The sequence below is a fragment of the Gadus chalcogrammus genome, chromosome 11 (genome assembly GCF_026213295.1).
Source record: "Gadus chalcogrammus isolate NIFS_2021 chromosome 11, NIFS_Gcha_1.0, whole genome shotgun sequence".
NCBI lineage: Eukaryota > Metazoa > Chordata > Actinopteri > Gadiformes > Gadidae > Gadus > Gadus chalcogrammus.
In genome coordinates, this window is record NC_079422.1 from 14801805 (window position 1) to 14828391 (window position 26587).

At 45.5% G+C, this 26587-nt stretch overlaps 2 protein-coding genes across 4 annotated transcripts; both read left to right on the plus strand.

The window, feature by feature from the left end:
* Nucleotides 1–860: 860 nt before the first annotated feature.
* macf1b (microtubule actin crosslinking factor 1b) lies at nucleotides 861–19392 on the plus strand. The gene is made up of 39 exons (XM_056601676.1): nucleotides 861–2047; nucleotides 2231–2287; nucleotides 2371–2541; nucleotides 3064–3230; nucleotides 3442–3601; nucleotides 3715–3799; nucleotides 3917–4161; nucleotides 4365–4484; nucleotides 4623–4730; nucleotides 4823–5041; nucleotides 5341–5544; nucleotides 5968–6199; nucleotides 6320–6546; nucleotides 6807–6929; nucleotides 7025–7126; nucleotides 7938–8039; nucleotides 8182–8346; nucleotides 8477–8632; nucleotides 8854–9051; nucleotides 9306–9434; nucleotides 9714–9884; nucleotides 10067–10222; nucleotides 10652–10858; nucleotides 10941–11060; nucleotides 11173–11342; nucleotides 11722–11881; nucleotides 12518–12712; nucleotides 12815–12940; nucleotides 13092–13235; nucleotides 13587–13775; nucleotides 13917–14031; nucleotides 14124–14290; nucleotides 14465–14627; nucleotides 14858–15012; nucleotides 15225–15299; nucleotides 15409–15526; nucleotides 15784–15929; nucleotides 16177–16297; nucleotides 16466–19392. Exons 1-39 carry the CDS (start codon nucleotides 1382–1384, stop codon nucleotides 16489–16491), a joined length of 6360 nt encoding a protein of 2119 aa, XP_056457651.1. The 5' UTR covers nucleotides 861–1381; the 3' UTR covers nucleotides 16492–19392.
* A 1888-nt stretch (nucleotides 19393–21280) lies between these two features.
* Nucleotides 21281–26531, plus strand: zgc:91890 (solute carrier family 52, riboflavin transporter, member 3-B). Of its 3 annotated transcripts, none has more exons than XM_056602888.1 (4): nucleotides 21281–21494; nucleotides 23064–24149; nucleotides 24375–24498; nucleotides 24743–26531. In XM_056602888.1, exons 2-4 carry the CDS (start codon nucleotides 23113–23115, stop codon nucleotides 24953–24955), a joined length of 1374 nt encoding a protein of 457 aa, XP_056458863.1. In that variant the 5' UTR covers nucleotides 21281–21494; nucleotides 23064–23112; the 3' UTR covers nucleotides 24956–26531. The 3 variants fall into 3 exon arrangements, with proteins under 3 accessions (XP_056458863.1, XP_056458864.1, XP_056458862.1); XM_056602889.1 differs by lacking the exon at nucleotides 21281–21494 and adding an exon at nucleotides 21624–22477; XM_056602887.1 differs by lacking the exon at nucleotides 21281–21494 and adding an exon at nucleotides 21625–22512.
* Nucleotides 26532–26587: the final 56 nt, after the last annotated feature.

Sequence of the window (26587 nt, forward strand, 5' to 3'; positions counted from 1 at the left end):
TGTGTACACAGCCTCTTGCAAATCCTAGGAAGACAGCACTCTGCATCATCATAATACACCATCTGAAACTAGCCAGGTTACTATAGCTTAATGTGCATGTGTGCTCATAGATGAATCTAACCATGACATTTATACCCCGTGATCTAATAATGCACATCTGTTTTTTTGGGCTATCCATGGTTCATCTCATGATGTAATGCTGTGAGAATATAATTTAAACATCTGAATGACACAATGCTCTGCTCTGCTGTAGACCGTCTTTATGGCCAACCCTTGGAAAAGGGGAAAGTGTTTGGTTTGCAATGTGGTATGATTCTGTGTGCCAGCACAATGAGCGTGACCCTGTGACCATAGAACTGTGTGTTAAAAAAACAATTAGCACCACCTGCTTGTCCCGAGAATTACAAAACAAGATCTCTAGCATGGAGACAACTCTACAATTCCCTCCGCAGATGTCCCTTATTAGCCCCCCGTGTATTTTGCTGTGAGCAGGCAAGACCTTGGCTGACCCGTCTGACCTATAGTCTACTCCTCCCTCAAGGGGACTGGGTCACAGAGGCACTCCCTGTGATCTCCTGTTTGGCTCACCTCCGCTTCCTTCCAGCTTAGACCGAGATAATTGCGGTCACCTTTAACCCATCGTTCGAAACTGTGAGCACAGATGGGCTGATGCCGCTGCTTTTTTGTCTAGATTTGGCCTTACTTGTTTCATGAAATTATGCATACAAAGTATGTCAAGTATTTGTAAGTATCAGCATGGAACTCCTCCTGTTGTTTAAACCCCTCCCCCAACCATGGAGATGGGGCGTCCTGGTGTCTCTATGGCTGTCATATTTAATCAGATCTGTTATGGATTCCTTTGGACTCGTCCAGGATGTGTTGTTTGTGTTCAGAGGGTGGGAGCTGGCAGGGCAGGGTGTTTGGGGTGCCAGGCACAATGGAGGGATCCTGAATGATTCTGAGTCCAAGCAGACGGAGGGCACTAGCCAAATGCTCCATTTGCGATAGGGAAGTGCCATTCCATGTTTATGTTGGTGTTATTGTGGACAAAGGGCCAAGTTCTAGCCCTCCAGGGCTTTCCCTGGCAAGGTACAGCAAAATCAATCTTTTCGAGAACACAGTGTTACAAATATTTATCATCAACCATCTCTGAATAACTAATATAGCTTTACTCTTTGTTGCCTTTACAATGATAGTGAATGTAAAGAGCCATAACGAGCACCAGTTTGGCTCTGCCAGTGTGTAGAATGATGCAATTGAATCTGTTTTATGATATAAAGCCACCTTGTCTTATTCTAGGCAGCCACAAGGATCTTCTGCATGCATGGCCAGGGGGTCTCACCCCCACCTCTTACCTCACAAGCCTCTGGCCTGAAGGATTATGGGTAACCTCATCAGCCGGCCCAGCTGTCTGGGCCAAAGGTCTAAGCATGTGAGATCAGACGAGGACTTCCTGAAGGAGTGCTACCAGCGTAAAAGAGAATGGCAGCGGCCAGAAACTCAGCCCGGGACCAAGCAGGTAGAGGTGATTCAAGACATCGCCAGGGTGGACACCAATGGCAAAGAGCGAAGGATCGAAAGGGAGATGGACGAGGAGAGCGACAAGGAGAACGAGAAAGAGGTGGAAAAGGCAAGGGAGGAAGCGGTTCGCACCCCTGTCTCGGACAAACCCCTCCGACGCTCCCCGGCCTCCACCCTCACCAGCACCAGCACCCTGGACAACGGCTGGCACAGTACCCCATCCCGAACCGGGACCCTCACCAGGAGGACCATGCCCCCCGACCTCGGCAGATCCCCGCTGGCTTACCCCGATAAGGGCTCTGCGGAGAGGCGGGCCAGCTTCCAGAGGAGGGACTCCAGAGAGGGGAGCCCCTGGTCCTGGAAGACCCTGGCATCCCGGGAGGTCACTGAGGTGACGGAGGTGACCGAGACGATCGTGACAGAAATCGTGGAGGTGACGGAGTATCCGTCGGGAGAGAAAGGAGGCGCTCCAATAGTCACCAGGACGGTTAGGGTGCTCAACGGCGTGGCGGAAGAACTGGCAGAGGTCAACAGAACACAACTAACACGATATCATAACACCACTCTTGCTTTGCCACCCATGCATACTTTTTGTCATTTTTGTTTCAACTGTTTGTTGGCTATCCACAACTCTATGGTGTTTATTCGTGACCATTGGTTGTGGAGAGCTATTTTGTGTCTAATTTCCTCTTGAACTTTTGATTTGCAGCTCCAAAGTGATGGACAGTCCAGTTCAGACCAGGACTCCAGCCTGGATAGATGGAGGGTACGTCTCAACCTCCCCTCTCTATCTATCCGCTGATCCACTGCTCCTGATTCTCACCTCTTCACTCTATGTACTGTATCCAGGGAACTAGATCGGCTTTGACCCTGAGGGATGAGTCGACAGACACAGAGACCTTCCTCCCAAACCTGGACTCTCTTCTCACTTGGGTCTGTGAGATTGAGGAGCTAACAGCCAATCAGAAGCCACCATCGTCAGAGGTCAAAGTGGTGAAAGCGCAGCTGCAAGAACAAAAGGTGATCAGCATCACTTCAGCTGTGAACTGTAACCCTCCATACCATTTTACAAATGACTGTGTAAACCAAGAAGGACGAAGAGGAAAGCTTTACCTGATAAAGGACACATGAGTTATCTCTGACAGGGTGTACATCTTCACAATGGATGTCTATAAGTGTTCGTGAACATTTCCTGAGGGTACGAAAAGGACTTGTCCCTTCTTTCAGCTAGAGACTGCAGTCATTGTGAGGTCTTTAAACAAGGCGAAACCTGCCTGATCCTTAACAATGTGAACCTGACATACAAGCCAGGTCTTACTCAACACTGACACAAAGAAATGGGAGCAGTATACAATTTAATTACCATTAGGTTAACATGTGTGCCAGATAGTTGGCACAATCATAATGTAGTTTTCTCTCCTGATGATTAAATGACATTAAAAGATTTTCATTTAATTTTTTGTAATCAACCAGAAAGGGTATACCTAAGGCCGTAACTCTTTGAGGTTTTACCTGAGAGCCCTCTTTGTAACCACTCCACAGCTGCTGCTCCGCCTCCTGGCTGACCGTAGGAAGAGCATGGAGTTCACCATCTCGGAGGGCCCTGCGCTTGTGGAGGCCCACCCAGGAGACGAGTGGGTAGAGGCCAAGGTCAAGCTGTCCACCCTCAAGCAGAAGTGGGAGGCCTTGATTCTGGGTGCAGAGCAAAGGTCAGCACTTTGTCTGGCAACAATAGAGAAAGCCCAGCTGGATGATTCAAATCTGGAGCAGAGAGTGGTTTCATTCACATGCACTATTACAGTGCACGATAAAAAAAAGTATTCTTTGAGTGTGGCTGTTGTGATGAAGGGCCAGCTTTATCAAAACATTCTGAGCTTTTAGATTGAACCTAACATTGATTGCTTTGTATTGTCTTGGCAGGAGATCAAGCCTAGAGTTAATCCTGCCCAGGACACAACTCTTTCAAGAAGGAGTGGACGGCCTTCAGCAGTGGCTGATGTCCGTGGAGCAAGGCCTGGCAGAGTTACGCAACTCTGAGAGATTGATGCTGCATCTACCAGAGGCCACGGAGCGTGCCCAGGTCTAGACATCTCCCATGATGATCGCTGTGGTTGTGTTGTGTGTTTGAAGGCCACAGTCTGACCAAACGATTCATACACAGGTTCTGATTCAATTCCATCTCTCCACTCTTAGGCTTTTGTCGAAGAGATCAAAGTCAAAAACACAGAGTTGGGGAACGTACAGCAAACAGGGCACAACCTAATGGAAGCTATTTCCGGTAATTACAAAATAACCCAAAACCTCTCGCTGTATTCTCTTCCATGTGGACAGTACCATGAAATTGTCCAAAGAGATCACTGTCAAACTGTCCCCTTACTTCCTGATCCTGTTCCAGAGGAGGAAGCCCAGCTGGTGCAGGAAAAGATGGACTCACTGCGGATCCGCAGCTCGGTGCTGAGCCTGAGCAGCCTGGACGTGCTGCAGCGGCTGGAGCAGGCCCTGGAGGCCTGCAGTCGCTGCAGCTCCAGCCAGGAAGACCTTCACCTGTGGCTGGGCCGCATCGAGAGGGAGCTCCTGGGGCCGGCCGGGGCTCAGGCCCACGCTGGGGACGCAGCGCTATGTGCTGCTGAGAGGCAGATGGTAACGGAGCCGCGATTCTCAAGACTATTTGTATAGGATATACTTATCTATGGGTTTGTATTGGTGTTTGTGAATTGAGGGAAATAATCGGATGTCCGTGATAAATCATGAACTCGCCAGACCCACCTCAACCAAATTGAAACGCTTTTAGAAGTTTGAAGACCTATGCATGCTACCACATTTTCCCTTCTCATGTGACCCAGTTGGAGCAGGCTGTACTGAAAGAGATGGCCTGGTTCAAGAGCACAGCGCTGAATCTTGAAAAGCTGAAGACCATTTCTCTGGATCCAAATCTCATAGCGGAACAACTCTATGAGCAGAAGGTCAGAAAGTTTATCTAAATATCTCATAGGAATGACTTAGATATTAAATGTCTGTACTTAGTTTTTGATATTATATTAGCAGATATCTAACATGTTTTGTGAGTGTATTATTGTAAGTATATTATTTCCTTGACACAGATTTTGGCCGTGGAGATTCTTCAACATAGGTTTAACCTCGAAAAGATGGTGAAGATTTCTGAAATCCTGCTCACATACAGTGATGAAGGGGAGACGGGTGAACTGCAGGTACAATAACAACACTTATCATTGACGCTTATTATTGCAGTGAAATTAGGGAATTGTTCTACATGTTTATTGGATCTCTCTCTCATTCATAGAACACAATTGAGGCCTTACAGGAACAATGCAACACTACCGCAGCCACCAATTCCCACATGGTGCTGCACCTTGAGCATGCTCAGTCGCTCCTGCTACAGTTCTCAGAGGGCATTGCCGAGGTGTCGCCATGGTTACAAGAAACCCAAGCCCTTATTGGCCAGCTCTCACTGAGCACCATTAGCTACGAAGCCTTCCGGGAGCAACAAGACCTGTTACAGGTACCGCAGAAACGCTTCTCCAAGCACTTCCTCTCTCCGCCCCCCCTCTGTTCAACAACTAGGTCATTGTCCTCAAGAGCAATGACTGAACGCTTTGTTCTGTTTTTAATTAAACCCCTAAAAGTCTGAATGCATTCCTTTTATCTTTAAATCATAATTAGATATATACAATATATTCAAATCAATGTATCTATTTTCCACAGGAAAATATTGCAATACAAAATAAATGTAAATGTCAACCTATTCATCCGTCTCCACATTGTGTTCCTTATCTGTGGCTCTCACCCCCCTGCCCCCAGGGTCTGCGGGAGTCCATCGCAGAACACAGGCCCCTGGTCGCCAGGCTGTGCTCCGTTGGCAAGCGCCTGTCAGAGCTCAACCCCGGCCAGGGGGAGGAGTTCCACAGGCAGGCCACTGAGGCCGAGCAGCGGCACAGTGCCATCAGGGACCGGGTCAGGGAGGCTGCCGGCCTGTTGGAGGAGTCCCTCCCTCGCTTCGCTCAGGTGATGGAGACCCTGCGTGACCCCTCCCCACCACCACACCGTGGACATACAGTCAGCCCTGTGTCTGGCCTGGGAACCCTTGTTTCTTAACTTTTTAACATTGTTTGAACCCGGTCGACATTTTCAAATATTTTCATGCCAACGTCAATCCATGTGCATTGCATTGTTTGCTTGGGGCCAGAAATCATATCACATAATCGTATGCAAAAAAACGAAATCAGAAATGCATCATCCAATATCTATCGCTTATAAATCAGCAATCCCCCATCTGAAACAAATACAATTGTAACTGTGAACAAAACAAACCCCCACACACACACACACACACACACACACACACACACACACACATGCACACTCAACACAAACACACGCACACACAAACACGAAGAAACAAACGTCTTACTGTGGCCGCGCCTACAGCTGAACGAGAGGATGACGCTGGTCCGAGAGAGCCTGGAGCGGCTGCGGAGCCGCGTGCAGTGTCCCGCCTCGCTGCAGGGCCTGGCCCCCAGGATCCAGGAGCAGCTGCAGGACAACAAGCACACCCTGGCCGAGCTGGTCAAGCTGGAGCTGGGCCTGGCCAGCGTCAAGACCCAGGCGGACGAGCTGCTGGCCAACACCCAGGCCGCAGGGGACGACTCCATAGGGAAAGGTAAAGCTCACGTGTAGTCTTTTCAGTTGATGTTCCTCATGTGTAGGAAAAAAAATAAAAGATATTGCTTAAACAGCGATATTTGTAACTTTACAAATTTAAATTTTTTATTGATTCCAGCCATCAAAGAGAGGGTGTCCAGTCTCTCCCAGCTGTGGGTGGAGACCCATGTGGAGGCCGAAGAAAGGGATCGCTGGCTCCTCAAAATATTGGATCTCGCCCTGAAGTTCTGGAGCGACATCGGAGATCTGACGGCGGCGCTCAGCGACGCGCAGCAGGCCGTCCTGGACCTCAATGGCAGCCGCACAGACTCAGAGACCATCCGGCAAAGCCTGGAGAGCATGCAGGTTGGTGACACCACGCCCCCACTGTCTGGACCACCTCTTCAGATGCTTGGGTCGGCCATGTGGACGTTGTCACTGTGTTCTTACTTTTGAACCTGGCTGCAAGCTAAATGTCCCCTACTGGAACAATACAGTTTAATTCGACAATGAATGCAGCGGTGTGTGTGTGTGTGTGTAACGGTGTCGGTTTTATCCAAAGAAATCTGTACGGCTCAATATTCTCATGTCATTGGTGACGTTCATGTTTGACCCTTGACCCCCAGACTCTGAGGGAGGACATAGATGGTCTGCAAGGAGATCTGGATACTCTGGGAATGCTGGGGATGGACCTGATGTCTGCCTGTGGAGACACAGACAAACCGGAAGTAACAAAGAGCTTAGACGAGGTGAAAGAACAGAAAAATACAGATACTTTGTTCAGTGTTTGGTTGCCTTGACAAACTTGTTGAACTTTGAACCCTCTGTGTTTCCTTTCCTGAAGCTCTACTGCACATGGAACAACGTGAGCAAGTTGTGGCACGAGTGTCATAAGAAGCTGGAGGAATCCCTACAGCTGTCACTATTCTACCAGGATACTATGCAGGTGTGTGTGTGTGTGTGCATGGTGTGTGTGTGTGTGTGTGTGTGTGTGTGTGTGTGTGTGTGTGTGTGTGTGTGTGTGTGTGTGTGTGTGTGTGTGTGTGTGTGTGCATGTGCTTATGCACATGTTTCGTGTGTGTGTGTGTGTGTGTGTGTCTATGTCCGTCTTTGTGTGTGTGAGCGTCTGTGTGTTTTAAGCTTGCATCCTTTCAAATGTGCATACGCTTGTGTGAGTGTGTGTGTGTGTGTGTGTGTGTGTGGTGTGTGGGTTTGTGTGTGTGTGGGCCTTTGTTATGTGCGACAGTGAAAGATCTAACTTTGGTGCCACACTGTGCATCCCTAGTATGCAGTGTTTGGATTTCTCATTGTCTCAACCGGATCAGTTTGGACCGTTAGGCCTCCACTGTTCAGACCCCAGCAGTAGGGTGGGCACGCTGCCAAACACAGAGCTCGTCCTTTCTCTGGCTGGACTGGATGAAATATGACTCTCGCTCCCTGTGGCTCTCGCTGATGAGTGTCTGACAGAATATGCAGCTCCCTGCCCATGGGAAACTAATGGGAGGGATGGTGTAACCAGTGTTTAACACTTTCTTAGGAGAAGAATAACAACAGAGAATTAGAATAACATGTGTCACCATATCAGTAGTGTTACATGGCTATGGGTGTTCGAAAAACAAATCAAGTTACTGCTGTCTCACGTAATACTGGGATCATTTACCGCTCAACGGGTATCATGTAGATATCCAGTTCACACAAAGGAAAGTTATTAATGATGCCTTTAATGGATTACCTTTATTTCCTATTTGTCCAAAAAGGGGCTCTTCGAGTGGCTAAAATCGGCTGAGCTGAGGTCCACGGAGGAGTTCATGGTAGGGACTGACCTGGAATCCGTCAAGGAGCAGCTTTGTGATCTCAAGGTGAGCTCATAGACGTAACCAGATCACCTATGAGCCTAATCCATTGTACCTCCGTAGCTTGGTCTAATACTGACTACACTACAGTATATAGTGTATCTAAAACAAAGTGACCATTGTCTCCCTCATTGGCGGTCGTCGTCAGGAGTTCAAGCGAGAGCTGTACCAGAAGAAGATAGAGATAGAGAGTCTGAACCATCGCTTCGTGTGCCGGCTGGCCCCGGGCTCCGAGCGTCCGGGCTCCGTCTCGCCCCTGTGTGACTTCAGGCAGCGCTGGGACAGCATCGAGTCCGAGACGGTCAACAGACAGGTCAGCCCGGAGAGCCCTGTAACCACACCAATTAAGATCAGTCTTAATTAGTGTATAGGTGTATTTGAAGGGTTAGGGTTAGGGTTAGGCAGAACCGTTGAATCATTGCGCCTCTGTGTTTTGTGTGCAGCATCAACTGGAGTGTGCCCTGCTGGGCCTGGGTCAGTTCCAGAACACCCTGGACGAGCTACACACCTGGCTCTCCCGAACCGCTGAGCAACTGCAGGGCCTGCAGCCAATCAGCATCGACCTGCAGACCTGTGAGATAGAGCTGGCCAAGCATAAAGTAAGTGTAACAAAAAACGAATTAGTAGTGATGAATGTTTGTTCAATTTCGACTTGTGGCTACAGCTCGATTTGTTGCATGGTTGGTTGCATGTTTGCATGTTTTTTTTTAAACATTCAAATTCGGATATTTATCTGAAGCTTCAATAGAAAAGTTATGCAGTGGTGGCTTAACAGTCCCTTATAGGCAATGTATTTTTTTTCTGAACTGTTCGTCCCAAGGTTCTGAGGAATGACGTCATGTCCCGGGTGCGTACGGTGGAGGCCCTGAACCTGGCGGGCCGCGGGTTGCTGGAGGCGGGGTCCGGGGACGGCTCCCACGGACTGCCCTCTCTGCTGGAGCTGCTCAATGAACGCTGGGAGTTCGTCCGATGTGAGACGGAGCGCAGACAGCTGGAGCTGGAGAACAACCTCAGCCAGGTGACCACTGACAAACACCACAAGATCTGGCTAGAAAACTGACTGTTGAATATGGATTTGGTGTTGTACTCCGTTGCACAGTTATTTTTTATTTATTTTATCAAGGACGTTTAAGATTAAATGTCCTTTTTCATCCGACTCATTGTCACTTCACAACAGTGCCCTCTTGTGGTCACTGCGTTTGTGTATCAAATTTGTTTGCTCACTTGTTATCCCTGTCCAATCCATCGATATATATATTGTTTTCCTCACAGGTGCAAGATGTTACGATGGAGATCCAGGATCTCCTCCAGTGGCTGGAGAACACAGACCTGAGGTTGTCTTCCACCAGAACAGTGTGGGGCATGCCCGACTCAGCCAATGAGAGGCTCAATGCACACCTGGTGAGACTGACCTCCCTGATCATTCACTATATTAGTATATCAGCATAGTGTGTATAAATAAACCTCTTAAATACCAATATCCCATATAGAATTAATAGTAATTTATTAGAATATCCACCTAAACAACAAGGGGTAACATTTCCAATGATACCACAGTCATGAATGTGGTCATCACATTTACTGAGATATAAGCTGATATATTTCTATAATATTTTGTATTTTAGGCAGAAATTCCCAACACACGTTTTAACACGTGTTTATCTTCTCCGTTCATGGCAGGAATTGTGTGTGGAGATGGAGTCGAAGCTTCATGCGTACACGGACGTGAGGAACGCCATCCACAGGATGCTGGAGCGTAACAACGTGGCGCGCGGCTCCAGCACGGAGCACAGCATGTCCATCCTGGAGCAGAAGTGGACCTCTGTGAATGGCAAAGTCCAGGAGCGCAAGGTTGGTCAACTCATGATAACGACCTAGCATCACTCGCATTAGTGCTCCCTGCCTGTTTCTCGCTCACCAGCCTATGCTATGAAAAAATTATGCATTTGTTGGTCCTTCGAGGCCTTTACTCTCAAGGTGGAGCCATCTGTGGACCAGCTTATCTGTGTGTATAACGTACTATACTCTTTTAGGCAAAGCTTACACAAGGACTGGGCCTGGCTAAGGAGTTCCACAGCACCATCCAGGATCTTCTCACCAAGATGGCCAAGTGTGAAGAGTCTATCGCTGAGCTGCCTTCTCCAAGCTATATCCCGGAAAGTCTTAGTGCTCAGCAGCAAGATCACAGGGTATGTCTATTCAAACATCTAAATTCCTCCATGGCGACCAAGCTTATTTTATTCAATCAGCAGACACTTATGACCATAGATTAAGTTTTATTGATTAACGCAGATCAGGTAGGGGGTTAGGTATCTTGCTCAAAGATGGTTGCATAAATGTAATGGAAAATGCCTAATCTCACTCTGCTAAAGAGAAGACAATTGTATGCAGATATTAAATATACTCTAGAAGTCTCATCTGTCCTCGATGCAATATCTAATTTGAAATTGCCACGACAATAGTCAGACTGTAGACAGATATTGCGCCTCCATCCCAGAACCCTTTTGCTCTGAGTCAAACACCCTAACCACTAGCCCTTCCTGCCTTCAAATTCCTACCTGTGTATGTTTGGCCCAGATAAGATTGCATTTGGTTCCAGCAGTATATGTGTTTTTAAGGTTCTGGTGAACGAGGTGAACTGCTACGGTGAGAGGAAGCTCATGGTGGAGAACGTGGGTTCCAGACTGACGGACCTGAGCAGGAAGGAAGACTGCGACGTCATTCACAACCTCATCATGACTGTCCAGGACCGTTACAAAAAGCTAGTCCATCACACTGCCGACCGAGGAAAGATTCTGGAAGAGGTCAAGAAGAACGCCAGACAGGTAGGTTCTTCTTCCAGAAAACGGTGGTCTTATTATCCTTTAACTCTAGTCCCTAATGGTGTAATCGTCTGGCATATTTCAGTTCAATGAGTCTTGGCGTATGCTAATCGACTGGATAACTGAAGTTGAGCAAACGCTGGACACCCATAAAGAGATTGCTGTCACCCATGAGGAAATTAAACAGCAGCTGACCGAACAGAAGGTGCAGTAAAAAAGATTTGTTCCTCATTCAGTTCCCTTAAGCTTTGTTCTAATGTACATGATCTGTGAAAATACGTGTTCTTTAACCCGAAGCCCATTACATGTACATTTAGGACTTCCAGAAGCTGATGAGGTCCAAGAGGCCCATGTACGAGGCCACGCTGAAGAACGGCCGCAGCCTCCATGACAGAGCGAAGAGCAGCCAAGACAGACAGCATCTGGAGAACCTCCTGGCTGAGCTCAAGGACTCCTGGGACACCATTAACGGGAAGTCAATGGAGAGGTAATGGAACCTGCACTGTGTTACCTTTTCACCTCTTTGGCAATACTTTATTAGAAATCATGGGTGTCTACAAACTTTAAACCTATCCATCCACGGCAAAATCGATGGAGGATTCGTTAAAAAGGCAGTAAAATCTATTTGTTAACAGAAGTGAAGACTGCAGGTACAAAAGTTGCATTGTACATCGCGTAGCTAAGTCCAATTATTATTTGAGGTTACAACAATGATGTGACACAAACATTTTTACATCATTTGATTTAATTCTTAGGGAGACAATGTTGATGTTATAAAAGGTTGATTGACGATAACACCCATGGAATATCTGTCTACGTCTATGTATTTTGCAGTAAACTTCATCATTCTGACTTTCTTCTGCCAGGCAACACAAACTGGAGGAGGCGCTGTTGTTCTCAGGCAGGTTCACAGACGCCCTCCAGGCCTTGAACGACTGGCTGTACAGAGCAGAGCCCCAGCTGGCCGAGGACATGCCTGTGGGAGGCGACAAGGACATGGTCAGCAATTTGATAGACAAGCATAAGGTACGGAGGTGCATCATCATATCATACATGCCAATATGCCTTTCTACATGTTTCAATGATTGAGGGAAATGTAACTGTAAAACAACATCATTAGGTATTTACCATATAATTGTGTTATTTTATGTTAATGTTAAAGTTAAGGAAGGTAATGTTTAACAGCTATCTTTTGAGTGTACATTTTTAGGAAAGCCAAAGCCATCCATCAGCTATTAGTGAGTGAAATGCACTGTGAGAATATATTTTTCTAGTTGACTGAGCCTTCATCCATTTTGATTCTAGACCACTCCCAGGTTATTTCTGAGCAATCAGAGCAATCATCTGTTCTCTGATTAGTTTGGGGAATCCATCACACCTGTCAATCCCAGGTGCATGAATGCAACACTGGTGGAGAAACTTAGGCAGGTAGCAGAGGGTAACAGCAGGGGACATTTTTTGAGTGGTTTAGTTTTAAAATATTGGGTTAATATTTTCTCTTTTCTGGTCTTTCTCTTTTTACTGAGATTAAACTATAATTAGCTATAATTTAACTACAGAGGCATTCACCAAGCCTCACTGTAATCTCCTGTGTTGGCTAAACTCTTGAATCTTTCCTCGAGGATCTTATAACATTATCCCAACCTTGGATGTGGTACTCAGGCCTTCCAGAAGGAGTTGGGGAAGAGAGCGGGTTGCATCAGGACCCTGAAGCGCTCCGTCCGGGACCTGACCCGGAGCAGCACCAGCGATGCCCACTGGCTGCAGGAGCAGATGGATGAGCTGGAGAGTCGCTGGGAGGCAGTGTGCAAACTGTCTGTCACAAAGCAGGACCGCCTTGAGGTGGCACTGAAGCAGGTAAAGGCCTATCCAATCACAACAGGTTCTGAATGCAAATAATACAAACTGTAAAATCATTTGAATCCATATTCAATATGAAATTCTCGCTCCCCACCCCAGGCTGAGAAGTTTGATGAGCTCGTCCACACCTTCATGGAGCGCCTGTCAGAGGTGGAGAGGGTCCTGAAGTACGGCATCATACCTGAGGAATGGCAGGGCTTGCTTGCCTTCCGCAAACAGCATGAGGTGGGCCAAATAGGATTATAATCATATTCAATATTGTTTTTCTTTTGATGGTGAATAATTATCTTCCCAAACACTGCATTATCCGAAGTTAAAAAGCTTACTATACCTTTATGTTTCTAAATACAAATATCTTTACTTTAATATGTTGTAGGAGTCCATGAGTGCTCTGCAGACCCAGAAGATGGCGCTAGAAGACATCAGGTGTCTTGGGGAGGAGCTCCTGTCCTTCTGTCACCCGGACTCCATTATAACCCTGAAGTCCTGGATCAGTGTCACCAAGACCCGCTTTGAGGAGGTCGGTGGAGGCTCACGCCTGAACGCAACTGACTTATTATGTCTGTTTACTACTAGACGTTTAGTAGAAGTTTAAATTGAAAACAGAGATTTTTCTTCATATCATTAAAAAGGTGCATGCTAGTAAAGGAGGCTTACAGCAAAACCTTTCAGCTGGGAGTCGAACACCCTATCTACCTAGTAGATTATATTCCGCCGACTAGCTCGCTGACAGCTAGAATCGGAGGTACAAAAATGGCAGTCTATACAAAAACTAAACACGTTGAACATCCAACGGGTGTGTCAGCCCCAAGCAATTGGACACCATCCAAAGTATCCCTCGAGCAAACCCAGCCCTGTCCCCTGTATCCAGGTTCAGACGTGGGCCGACCAGCAGGACCAGAGGATCAACGGGGCTCTGGCAGCCATGGAGGCGGAGAGGGAGGAGGGCCAGAGGCTCCTGGACTGGGTCTCCTCAGCAGAGGAGGCCCTCAGCCTCAGAGACCAGGACCCCCTCCCTGAGGCTGTGGAGCACAACCTGGAGGTCATCGCAGAGCACATGGTACGGCCTCAATTTAGTATCAATAGAAGATAGGGATACGATTTAAACATGACATTTGATGAACTTGATTGAATGTACGTACGTGTATAATGCATATTACACTATAATTACTTGCTTCATGAAATATCTTTGCATGGGCAGGTGTTCATGGAGGAGTTAAACAGAAAGTTTCCGGAGGTGGAAAACGCCACAAAATCCTGCAAGCGCAAAAGCATTCCCAAGCAGCAGATCTCCCCCAGCAAAAGACTATTTATAAGTATGCCATCCCAACGACGATTAAAAATATGTCATCCGGTAAAAAAATGACTTGGATGTTCAGTTCTAAATGAAGGCCCTTCCTTGTTCCAGAGAAGAGGAGCGCGTTGAAGCTCCAGCCGGCCCCTGCCCTCCCACTGGAGCACCTTGACCCCCAAACCCCCCAGCTCACCCAGCTGGTCAGCAGCTGGCAGAGGCTTTGGCTCCTGGCGTTGGCCAGACAGACCCGGCTGGACCAGCACCAGCTGACCCTCATACAGGTCCAAGTCCTCCTTTTTAATAACCACATTCAAATGATTTACCATGCAAACATATCTTTCAACAATTTAACTCAAAGAAACATTCAGATGAATGTAATACCCATTTTAATGATAATTGGTAAAATATCAAAATAAATCTTAAAATAAATCTAAATCTTGTTTTTTTGTGACCAGATGGAGGAATTTGCGAATTTCGACTTCAACGTTTGGCGCAGGCGCTACATGCAGTGGATCAGCCACCTGAAGTCTCGCATCCTGGATGTGTTCCGTACCATCGACCGCGACCAGGATGGACGCATCAGCCTGAAGGAGTTCATGGATAACGTCTTAGCATCAAGTACAACTCGCTGAATACTCCTCATAACCCTGACCCTTTGAGTCAAAGGTTCCCAACCACTTTGGGCCTGTGAACCCATTTAGCTTAGATAACTCTTGTATCCCAAACTTGCCACTCACTCAAACATAATTTTACTCCTTTAAACATCAGGCGATATTAATGCCCTGGTCAACGTGTGCTCGTGGCTAGGGTCTTGATTACACCATGACTCTATGTCACCGTTCCAACAGAGTTTCCCACCAACGCTCTGGAGATGAATGCTGTGGCGAGCATCTTCGACACCAACAGCGACGGCTACATCGACTACTATGAGTTTGTCAGCGCCCTCCACCCGAGCAGAGACCCTTACCGGAGGCCGCTGGACCCTGATCATATCAATGAAGAGGTGTGGTATGCAGGCTTTGAATAGATAGAATAGCATAGCCCGAACCAATCAGGAGAGAGATGCCCTGAGCTTTGAGTATTCTAAAATGAAATAGTTTCATACAAAGACCAGATATTCCCACAAAGCGTTTAGCTCACTAAAAGCTGACAGATTTCAGAGGTCAAATTATAGCTCAGTATTGTGACGACAATGTATGATGCTGTCTTCTACAGGTGAGTCGACAGGTGTCCCAGTGTAACTGCCCCAGGAAGTTCCAAGTGGAGCAGATCAGTGCCAATCGATACAGGGTAAGTGGAATATTGAATCGACCTGCTACTAAGCAACCGTATCAATTTCGATGGCCCAATAATAATTTTGATGGCCCTCATTCCGTTTTCTTCCAATGTATTTCTTTAGTTTGGCGATTCTCAGCAGCTGCGGATGGTGCGCATTCTGCGCAGTACCCTCATGGTCCGGGTCGGAGGAGGCTGGACAGCTCTGGATGAGTTTCTGGTCAAGAACGACCCGTGTAGAGGCAAGTGTACCTAGGACATGGAAACAGCACTGCCGGTTTTTCCAGAAGGTCTACTGAGACTTTGTTTAAACTAAAGTCTCAGTAGATAACTGAGCCGATAACTGAGCCTTTATTATAGGCTCAGGCTTATAGGCTGTATAATATCTGTTAGGACCACATTCATGAGTGGTACTGTTGGAAACGTTACAGAGTTGGATTAAAGGGTTTGAATTGAAATCAGTTCAACTTGACAATTGCTTTCTGTTTGACCCCTACAGTGAAGGGTCGGACCAACCTGAAGATCAAGGAGAAGTACTTGTCCCCAGCAGGGGGCTCCGCCAAGGGCTTGACTGTCAGCAGGTCTAACTCAAGCCTTAGTCTGTACAGCAGTGCCTCTGCCCCCACCAGCCCAATGACACGCAGGGTGAGCTAGCTAGCAGAAACACCCTGATTTGTGGTGATGTAATTTATTGTTTATGTGGACAAAGGGCCTGCTATTATTGCTGTATTTCATTTATGTAAGGCTATTTTGGGCTTTAACATGTAAATGACCACTAGCCAATCTGAAAAATCTTCTCATTCAGAATCGGATGGTTTCAGACTCTCCCTAAGACGACAGAAGGATAACTATTAAGCGTGTTAACCATTTTATTCTAAATATATGTTTGCAGGCATTGCTCCGCAGAAGTTTCTCAGGTGACCGCTGCATTCGTCCCAGGAGCTCCATCGCTGCACTGGGGACCGACCTACAGTTTACCCCCCCAGGGCAGGACCTCACCCCCTCTCCATGTGGTCAGTCACCTTCCCAAGTCCATCACCAAGCTCATGAGCGTTAGGCCTGTTGCCGCCATCGTCTTCAGATCAGAGGCATATTTAGTCCCCACACAAACTCGCCATCTCTGCCGTTCAAAATGAACCCGCTGAAAAGTCTTTCTTCTTCATTGTTTGTCGTCTTTTTAGAAGAGGTCGAGAAGCTGCCCACGTAATCACCTTTGACCGTGGCGCTTTGCGTACGCAGCGAGCAGCCTGCCGGAGCTTGGGCTCTGGGAACAAAGACTCTAACAGAGGAGAGCTGAAGGAGAACACACCAGTCACGTTGCACCACTAAGTCAACCGATGGGAAGTGCTGAAGCGCCGTCTATTTGACAATACGTTTGGGGTGGCGAAACATGAGACAGAGGTCACTCTTGTATGAACGCCGTAGGGGGCAGCTTGGATGTAAAATGATATTTTCCCCCCTCATTAGCTTTTATAAAGTAGTTCCTGATATTATATAGGGAGATTGCATAGAGTAGAATGCATGGATGTATAGCATGGGGTCGATCATACTCACAAACATGTTCTTATTTTGCTGTGTAGATTATGAACACAGTGCAACGGCAACTGACCTTTAAAACTGCCACATCACATACTATTTTGTTCATTTTTCATGGACTACTTTGTCGGATAATATTATCCTTCCCTGCTGCAAGTTATTATTGTAACATTCGGTTCACACTGATCGATACGACAAAGATACCAGCATTGTATCTTACAGACGAGTGTCAGCTTTGAGAAACATTTTTTTATCTTACATTTCACAAACATTTTATTGTTGGCAGGGCCACTGTGTTTTTTTTTACTCACTGTCACTGCTGTTTTTGATATTTGTTTTATATATAATATTCTGTGAGTATTGTTTTAAATGCTACAGAGTCTAACGATCAATGCACTAAATTGACAGAGGTCACAGTTGGTTTGTAGAGATTCTTTTCTCAGGTTGAGGTATGCCTATTATTCTGGAATCATACACCCAGACTGTATATGTCTTTGCATACTGTCTCGTTTAATACATGTAAGGGTGTGTGGAAGGTTGATTGTAATGCGATATTTGAAAAAAATTGGGTAAGCAATTTGGTGTATTTTATTTTAGCCATGTTGAGACAATATTTTGGAAGAATTGCCTTTACTTTAACCGTCCCTCCACTAGTGCACAGTCACTCAATAGTACTTTTTTTTTGCTATGTCACTTTTAAATCCAAAGCAGTACATTTTTTCTGATTATCTTTAATCATTTAAATGGTTAACCTTCCCGTCGTTGTCATGTGCCACTTATAGGACACTCTAGAGTACCTTTCAAAATAGTGAACATATTCTTTACATGTTCAAAAAGTTATCTCTAAGTACACATCATGCCTATATATAATGCACCTGTTTAAAAAAGAATGTTTATAATGAGTGTCTTTTGAATAGCAACACAATTACAAGTGACATTTTGTAAGCAAGGTAAGAAGACTGAACAGGTCTGACGCATTGTAAATGTCCTGTATCCGGTATTTAGCCCTTTTTTTCTATGTCAAGTTTGTACTTTCTTCTTCAGCTGGAAGTAGATTTCCAACTGGATGCTTGTGTATCGAATGATTTATAATGGGGGCTATTCTGTCTTCACGTATGGAGGTTTTTTGGAAGTATGTTAGAACGTTACTATGCACAATATAGAACCTTCTTCTTTCAGCTTTGATGTCACAACGTCAGTTTACTATAATGTAATATACCGCAACCCTATTTTAACTCTAGGGACCCTAAATTGTCTGTACTGTACATGTTTCTATACCCACGATGCACATGATGAATCGTATTTAGAAAAAACTAGAAGAATGATGTTTGGTCACTTGTAAACAAAGAACAAAACACTTTTGTAATGAAACGTTGACTGTTGTAACTGATTTGTTTATTGACAATGGTCGGGTGCTGAATTACATAACTCGGACTAGCCGGGCATGCCTTTGGAATATAACAGTTACTCAAGTCACACTTTATAATGCCTCCTTTTTCCCTTGATTATGGTTAGTGTTAGCAGTTAAGGATGTATACTAGAGATGAAGCAAAATAAGACGTGCCTTTGGTATCCGTCGCTAGCATGGTTCGACCAGTTTAACTTTATTTTTCTTCCAAAAGTCGCAAGTCTGTTATGCCCCTGTATTGAGTTATTGTTTTTTGGAATACCCTTAATTTCAATATACATAATTAATCAATATTATAATTCATTATGGATTGCCATGTGGAGAAAGTTCACAACTATTGGGAATTATTTCCAAATCTGTGGCTATTTAGCACGCTTTCTGACCTAAGAATAGGTCAAGGCTAATTTGAACCCTTAAAGCTATATCAGAGTACTTTAATTTTCTGAAAGCAGTCAATTCATCTAGAAAACACTGAATTATCAGTCTGTTTATATCGATGCGGAGCTAAAATGGAAGGAGAAAGAAGTCATACATAAAAAAATGAGTATAGGTCATAGGTCATAATCCTCAGGCGTCATCACAACACTGTCCTTTGACGAGACATCGACATGTGTGTTGGATGGTCATGTGGATGGACAAACAGAAACAAAAACGCACACACACACACACACACACACACGAGTAAGCATATCTACATTTCACCTTTGTGTTACTTCCTTTCCTTCTATGAATGTCGTTATCAAAGTTCATTGGGTTTGTTTTCATAAACGGCAGATGCACAAACATTGCATTTTTACAAGCCAATGTACATATACTCAATCTATTTATACAAATTAACTGGGATATTAGGAAATATAATGGTTGAAATTAACTAAAGTAATTTGCTAGATCTGATAGCAAATGATTGTATTGAGCTCTGTGAGAAGCTCAAGATATTCAATAGGTAATTATCCTGCAACGTGTAACTGAATAAACAGTAGCGGGGAGCATATTTTCCCTAGTTGCACAGTGGAATTGGTGGGGGGGCACTTTGTGAATACAGTCCACTAAACCAGCTCCCCAGGAGGAGCGCTGGAATTTATGCGGAACAAAAGCCATGCTGAGTACTGACCAACTGCCCACTGAGAAATCCCAGCGTTGCCATCCAAAGTAATCTTATTGTTGGCTGGATACAAAGATTCACCTTACATTAGAGAGGACAGCATGTCCACCCTTGTAGACTTTTAGCCCCCTACTCTATCACTCTCTCTCTCTCTCTCTCTCTCTCTCTCTCTCTCTCTCTCTCTCTCTCTCTCTCTCTCTCTCTCTCTCTCTCTCTCTCTTGCACTCTCTTGCACTCTCCCTCTCTTTGATTATCTGTCTCTGTATCTGTCTCTGTCTCTCTCTCTCTCAAACCTCTCCTCTTCTGCATTAAAGCCCTACATTCTTCCGTCCTTCAAGTTTTCACATTTGATTTTTTTGATTCTCTTCCCCCCACATCTCTTTCTCCTTCCCTCTCACTAGTGTCCCATAATTTTGGCAGCCAAGGCTACCCCCCTCCCCCCCGAGCACCACCAGCCAACCTACCCCCTACACGCACACCCCACCCCCCACCCCAGTACAGCCCCTCTGTGATCACATGAGAACTGAACAAATCTCCGTTTTTTTTCATCTGTTGGACACAGCAGAAACCTGCAAGAGGTTAGTGTAGCATTGACGTAAGAGGATCGCTGGCTGTGTAACACAACAGGTGCCACTCTGCTGGGAAACTTACATTCCAAAACGCAGGATTCAGTCATCTGAAGTGGATCGTAACTGCAGGTATTTCTAATGTTTTTCCAATAATTAGTTTTTTTTTTTCTGTTAAACTTATCAGTGCTTTACCTGGCGTCGATAATGTTGAATGTGTGTTTGTATTGTCCCTAGTCTCACCTGTGAGTGTCTGCCAAATGCAAAATATGATTGTTATTTGAAAGCGATGATACATTTTCCTGCTTCTGAATTCAATAACTTCAGCTAAAATGTGTATAACAGAGAGACTATAATACAACCTTACGTTGCAAGAAGAAAAATAAAGAATCAGCCAAGATAACTTCAAGCACATCAAGCAAATATTCAGAGATCACCCATCCACTGTCCAGTACAAATGGTTAAATGTTGTTGCAACTTATTAAAATAGATTTGTCATTACATATTTTACCAAAAGACAAGCACTCATCACTGATGAAATGCTGCAGGTGTGGCATAATATATAAATATCCTACAATGTACATTATAATGTACAATATGATATAATATATCATATTGTAATATATTATCTATATTTTGATAAAGCCTGGATACTAAATAAAAATAAGCCTATCTTGTTATATGCTGTCTTCATTCTGTGAGTGTGTATGACCTCTTATCAGTTGAAGAAAGAACCTTCGGAAAGAGACTATTTTGACTATCTGGGCAGTATTTAGTATTAGGTTGATGTAACTCATGCACAGTTCTTTTAAGCGCTTGAAGTCTATGTAGATTTTAATTTGAACGTGTTAGGTCAATTTATGCTGTAGGCTATGTCTTTCTTTTTCACATTTTATTCACAGCACCTTGTTTGCACCTAACTGTACTGTTGGGATTTGGTGTGTGTGTGTGTGTGTGTGTGTGTGTGTGTGTGTGTGTGTGTGTGTGTGTGTGTGTGTGTGTGTGTGTGTGTGTGTCCCTCAAGGTTCGATGCACGGGAAGCCCTGAATGATAATACTAGTCATCAAGGACATAACTCTTTATCTAACTGTAAATAAACACCCTGAACAACAACATACAAAACTATGAAATAGTAAGGGATGAGCAGGATAGGATAGGATGAGAGTGCACGTTACATATACTGATCAAATCTCACAATACATTGAGCTCTGTCCGCTGTTACGTGTGCTGTTCAAACTCAGCCCGAGGCGCGCGCGCGCACACACACACACACACACACACACACACACACACACACACACACACACACACACACACACACTTCCTCATCGTAGGATCTGTTTGACTGAGAATTAGGAAAAGGGCGGAGCTACTCTTACGGAAGAGCAAGAGCACATGGCATGCAAGCAAACCGGTCAATGAATGAACTGCCCTGCTCGGCCTGTGTTTGGTTCATGGGTCCTCCTACGCACAGAGCTATTTGGAGAGATGTCTCGGCTACGTGCGCGGCGCTGAATATGACATTTCCGGTTCTGATTGGAGAAAGTATTATTTTAAATATCTGCAACTTGATTTGTAGGTAGACAACAAACAAAAACGTAAGTAACCAACACATAACAATAATCAATATTAGTCAATAAGTATATAATATGTTAATATACTTCCGGGCGATGTTACCACAGTTGGTAAAGCGACCGCGGGTGATAGCCATTTCAACAATACTTCCCAAGGGCGTTGGCCTTTTTATATTACCCTATTGTAATTTTGTGCCAATTCAATTGGCTACCTAACGTCGAAAAATGCCGATCATAACAATCAGAACCACAAACGTTAAATGAATCGTCGCGTAGGTAGGATCATATATATTTTATTTAATTCATTATTATAAAGTCTGTGACCGATCCACCGGACTATTGCCCCACCACAGTTCGGGCGATGTTTGTCCCCAAACCGGCTCCAGTAGCAGTGGGAGTGAGTGTCCCTTCTTTAATAGGTGCATGGAGGAGTGGCGACTGTGTTTTTCGTAGGCGCAATCCGGGAAAAGTCCCGCCTCGAACGCTAGAAATGGACAAGTAGCCTGTCAGTCAAACTCGCACGCTGACTTCTCACGCTGACTCCTAACCATAACCATAGCCCTATTAGAGAAATGCGTTTGACTAACGCTAGTTTAATATACATTACATTTAACTTAGCTTCCCTGCGGTCACGTGACGCATTTGAGCCTTTTTGGATTGGATCAGAGATTTAAACCAACGTTATTGGATAATCTCCGGCTATCTCCTCATTAATATTCATTTCCCCGGATTCCGCCTACGAAAAATACATTCGCGTCCTTGTGACATAGAAACAGTGCGACTGCGTAGTCCTTCCCCCTCGGCCCTCCCCCCATCAGGTGCACTAGTGAGAAACCGGACACCGAGTTCGTATGTTGGTTTTTGTGTATCTGTGTTCCATATGTCGAGGGCCGAATAGGTCCATGGTCCGGGGTCGATTATTCAAACATGTGCCGTCATCCTGACTGATGATAAGGCTGTGACCAAGATGGAGTGAAATGTTATTCTAAGAGGAAAATATATAGGAGGTGAGCGCAGCATCTTACTGTCCACTCTGTGTAAGGTAAGCTGATGAATAGTAGGCTGTGGGAATATGAATGGAGAAGGTTGTTGGCGAGAACTTGGAACAGTGGCATAGTGGGACAGTTGCTTACTGGAATGCTTTTGAACTCACAATGTTTTTATGTTTTCGTTTAATTTCTAACATGATCTCCTGAACTAAATCTTTAGCAATTACAACATGGGTATTCGTCGTGCTATAGTTTTTAATGCATGTCTGTGTTTGTGTGTGTGCTTTCCATCAGTGTGTGTGTAGTTCTACATCACACATGGCTTTTTTGGGGGGTGAGTGTGTCAAAGGTCCCTCATTGTGAGGGAGGGTAAGATGTCAGTTATGAGACACCGTCCCTCTCAAAGGGGCAGTTACACAGCCATGTGCTCTTTCTTTCATAACATACCGTCTGTCATAATAGTAAACCGCTTTTCACCATCTCGGATACGCCCTCACTGATGCTAATGTTTTCTACAGTCTGTGTGTTTAGTTGTGTAACAATTTACTCTGGTTGAATTGTTGACCTTAGTGGTTTTTGACTCGTATTTATTTTGTATTTTCAGATCACCGCTAAAACCCGTTCCACGTTCCATATTCCACCATACACATACCATGTCTCTGCTCACCCATGTGCTGGCATGTCTCTTCGGCATGGGCTCATGGGTGGCCATCAACGGGATGTGGGTGGAGCTGCCCCTGGTGGTCCCGGGGATCCCGGAGGGCTGGTACCTTCCGTCCTACCTGACGGTCATCATCCAGATGGCCAACGTTGGGCCCCTCTTCATCACCCTCATGCACCGCTTCCGCCCTGGCGCGCTGGACGAGCGGCCGGTCATCTACTGCATCGTGGTGCTGGGCATCGTCGCCACCTTCCTGCTGGCCTTCTTCTGGAACACTGCCGTGGAGTTCGCCGGCGCGCTGCGTAGCGTGCCACTGCTGGTGCTGAGCTTCCTGCTGTCCGTGGTGGACTGCACGTCCTCGGTGACCTTCCTGCCCTTCATGATGAGGCTGGGACCCCAGTTCCTCACCACGTACTTTGTCGGGGAGGGCCTCAGCGGGCTGGTGCCCGCCCTGGTGGCTCTGATCCAGGGGGTGGGGCTGGTCCACTGCCGCAACGCCACTGTAGCAAGCGTTGCCGGTGTGACGCTCAACACGACTGCGACGGGCGGCAGTGGGGACCTGGAGGCGATCTACCAGCCGGCCAACTTCTCCGCCCGGGTGTTCTTCGTCTTCCTCAGTGCCATGATGGTGGTGTGTCTTGGGGCCTTTGTGCTGCTCAACCACCACCCTGCTGTGGTGCGAGAGAGGAAGGACCACCGGTACCTGGGGGAAGAGTCGGCGAGGGACAAGAGGGAGCAGGGACTGTCATTGCACAGCCAAGCCCCGGAGCAAAGGCCCATGATCAGCCCCTTGGAGCCCCCTGCTAGGGAGAGGAGAAGCTCTTTTGGGATGGGCACGTACAGCAAGGGCGAGGTGGTGTTCATCTTCATGGTGCTGGCCTGGGTCAATGCGCTGACCAACGCTGTGCTGCCGTCGGTGCAGTCCTACTCCTGTCTTCCCTATGGGAACCAGGCCTACCACCTCGCCGCCACCATGGCGGCTGTGGCCAACCCAGTGGCCTGTTTCATTGCCATGTTCACACCGATCAGGTAAGCCCTGCTGTTCCCACAGGTGTGCTATAATTTAATATCTGCTTCTGCATTTTCCGGCTGTTTTTACTGTTGTCTTATATCCAACCTACCAGCCTTACCCTTACCCTAACCCTAACCCTTGATTTTATTTATTTGTGTTTGTGAGTTGTTATTGTACTATGGAAAGGTGGAAATTATCTAAGAAAGGTGTTTATGAATTCATAATTTTGTGTCTGTCCGCAGGTCCCTCGTGTTCATGTTATTTTTGACCGTGGTTGGAACAGGCTTCGGGGCTTACATCATGGCAGTGGCTGCCTTCAGTCCCTGTCCTCCACTAGTCGACAGTCCTTCTGGTGTTGCTATCATAGTAAGACATGACAATTAAACAATGTAGAACAGTAGTTAAATATATTTATTTATAGAAATACGTTCTGTTTTGAGTGATGTCACTAGATATCTTGGCTTTTTAAAAAAAAAGAGTTAAGAGTTCTTTTGCAATTCAAATGTATATTGCACTTGCATAATGTGTTGACTGACGTGTATTACATGATTTCCAATGTTTAAACCTATGCTTCACTGACTAATGGCAACATAATTTTGTTTTTTGGCAGGTGATTTCCTGGATCCTGTTTGTCCTAACCCTGTCCTATGTGAAGGTCATTATCGGAGTGATTCTGCGAGATGAGGGCCACAGCGCACTCGTGTGGTGTGGAGCAGTAGTCCAGCTTGGCTCCATGATCGGAGCTATTTCCATGTTTCCACTTGTCAGTGTCTACGGACTTTTCAAATCTGGTGATCCCTGTAACACCAAATGTCTAAACTAAGAAATGTATTCAAGAACAACAAACACTAAAAAGTGTTTGTTGTTCAAACACATTTGTTGTCAAACACATTTGACATCTTTGGTAATTAACTAAACAAATTTAGATGTTACAGACATCATGTATAGAGATATGATATTTACTGCAGTGTAAATTACACTTCCTGGAAACTATGGATAAAACCATGCTGCTCCATGTTTTGTAAGTTTTTTGTCTCGCTAGTACATTACAAGAATAACGGTGTTATTTATTGTAGGCCTACACGTTGATTTAAAAAAGTGCCTTTATTTGTGGCTATTCATCTGCTACAGATCTTTAGCCGTGCTCCAGTGTGGCTTTATAGTTTTGTGAAATAGCTGATCACTAGGCGGACAATCAGTATCACATTGATTCAGGCCTATAGTGCTTGTATATCGCAAGGTAACTTTGCATTGACCGCCGCATAGCGGTATTGATTATGAAGTTATTATTTTGGTGTTACATTTTTTTTGGTCATTGTTGAGTAATTAATCGTGACTTGTTTTCCCAACTGCAAGTCCTTGTGTTTGAAAGTGCCAGTGTTTCTCATGCGAGGAATGACAATGTATTCATTAGCCTAGGTTATGGTATATTTGTTTATACTTTGTTTAGGATTTGCATTAAGCTTCTACCTTGTTACAGCGTATCGGCAACTAAACATACCAATAATGCATTCTGATGTACAAGCCCTGTCGGCTTTTATATCAAATGTATCAGCAATTATTGTTTTGTATGGCTTGATTGTATTGTACAAAGACACAGTCAAGACTCAAAATAAATTGCATATATTTGAGGTTGATGTCTGACTATTGGTTTTAAATAAATGTGTGATAGGTCTTTAAATGTAGATATTTGAGCATCAGATTCAGCCCTATGTAAGTCCTGCCCTTGATGTGTGAACTTTAAGGCAAAATACAATTCCTGATTTCATGGTCCAATTCTGAATTAAAAGGTAGTAAGCCTACTTTTTCTAGAAACGGTAAATGGGAGATGACATGCGACTCGCTGGTTCACTTTGCAATTGTAAGAACAGCAGATACCAGAGTGATAGAGTATGGCTCCGGCAGATACGAAATTGCTCGTCGTCACGTGCTTAAGCCTCGTCCGGGCCGTGTTCCAATACCCGTACTGTCCGTTCCAATTCAGATCCGGCGAAAAGAAGTATACTTCAAGGACCCGGATGCCGTACTCAAAACGGGCTAATCGTGAAGTGTGGATCGAAGGACACTCCCCGTACTCAACGGCAGCCATCTTAGCTACGTAGCGGAAGAGGCGGAGCCAGGCTGAGCCAAAGTCGGCGCATTTTCCACATAGCCTGCATTAATAGAGTCATTTTGTAGTTTTTATAGTTGTTATAGCTTTTTATAGCTGCTAGGCGTAAAGAGTTCACCGTTCAAAGCGGGATGTTGATTGCGGGGGAGGAGCCACGGCGGCAGTCGTGATCGTCATTTCTGGTAAGTGCACCACAGAGTACTCGATTTGGAACAGCACTCGCATCTAAAAAATGAGCGTACTCAAGTGAGTACGGATAGTGCAGATAGTGTACTTCCTTTAAGTATACTCATGGAAGTACGGGTATTGGAACACGGCACTGGTCTCGCGCTTCTCGCTCACAGC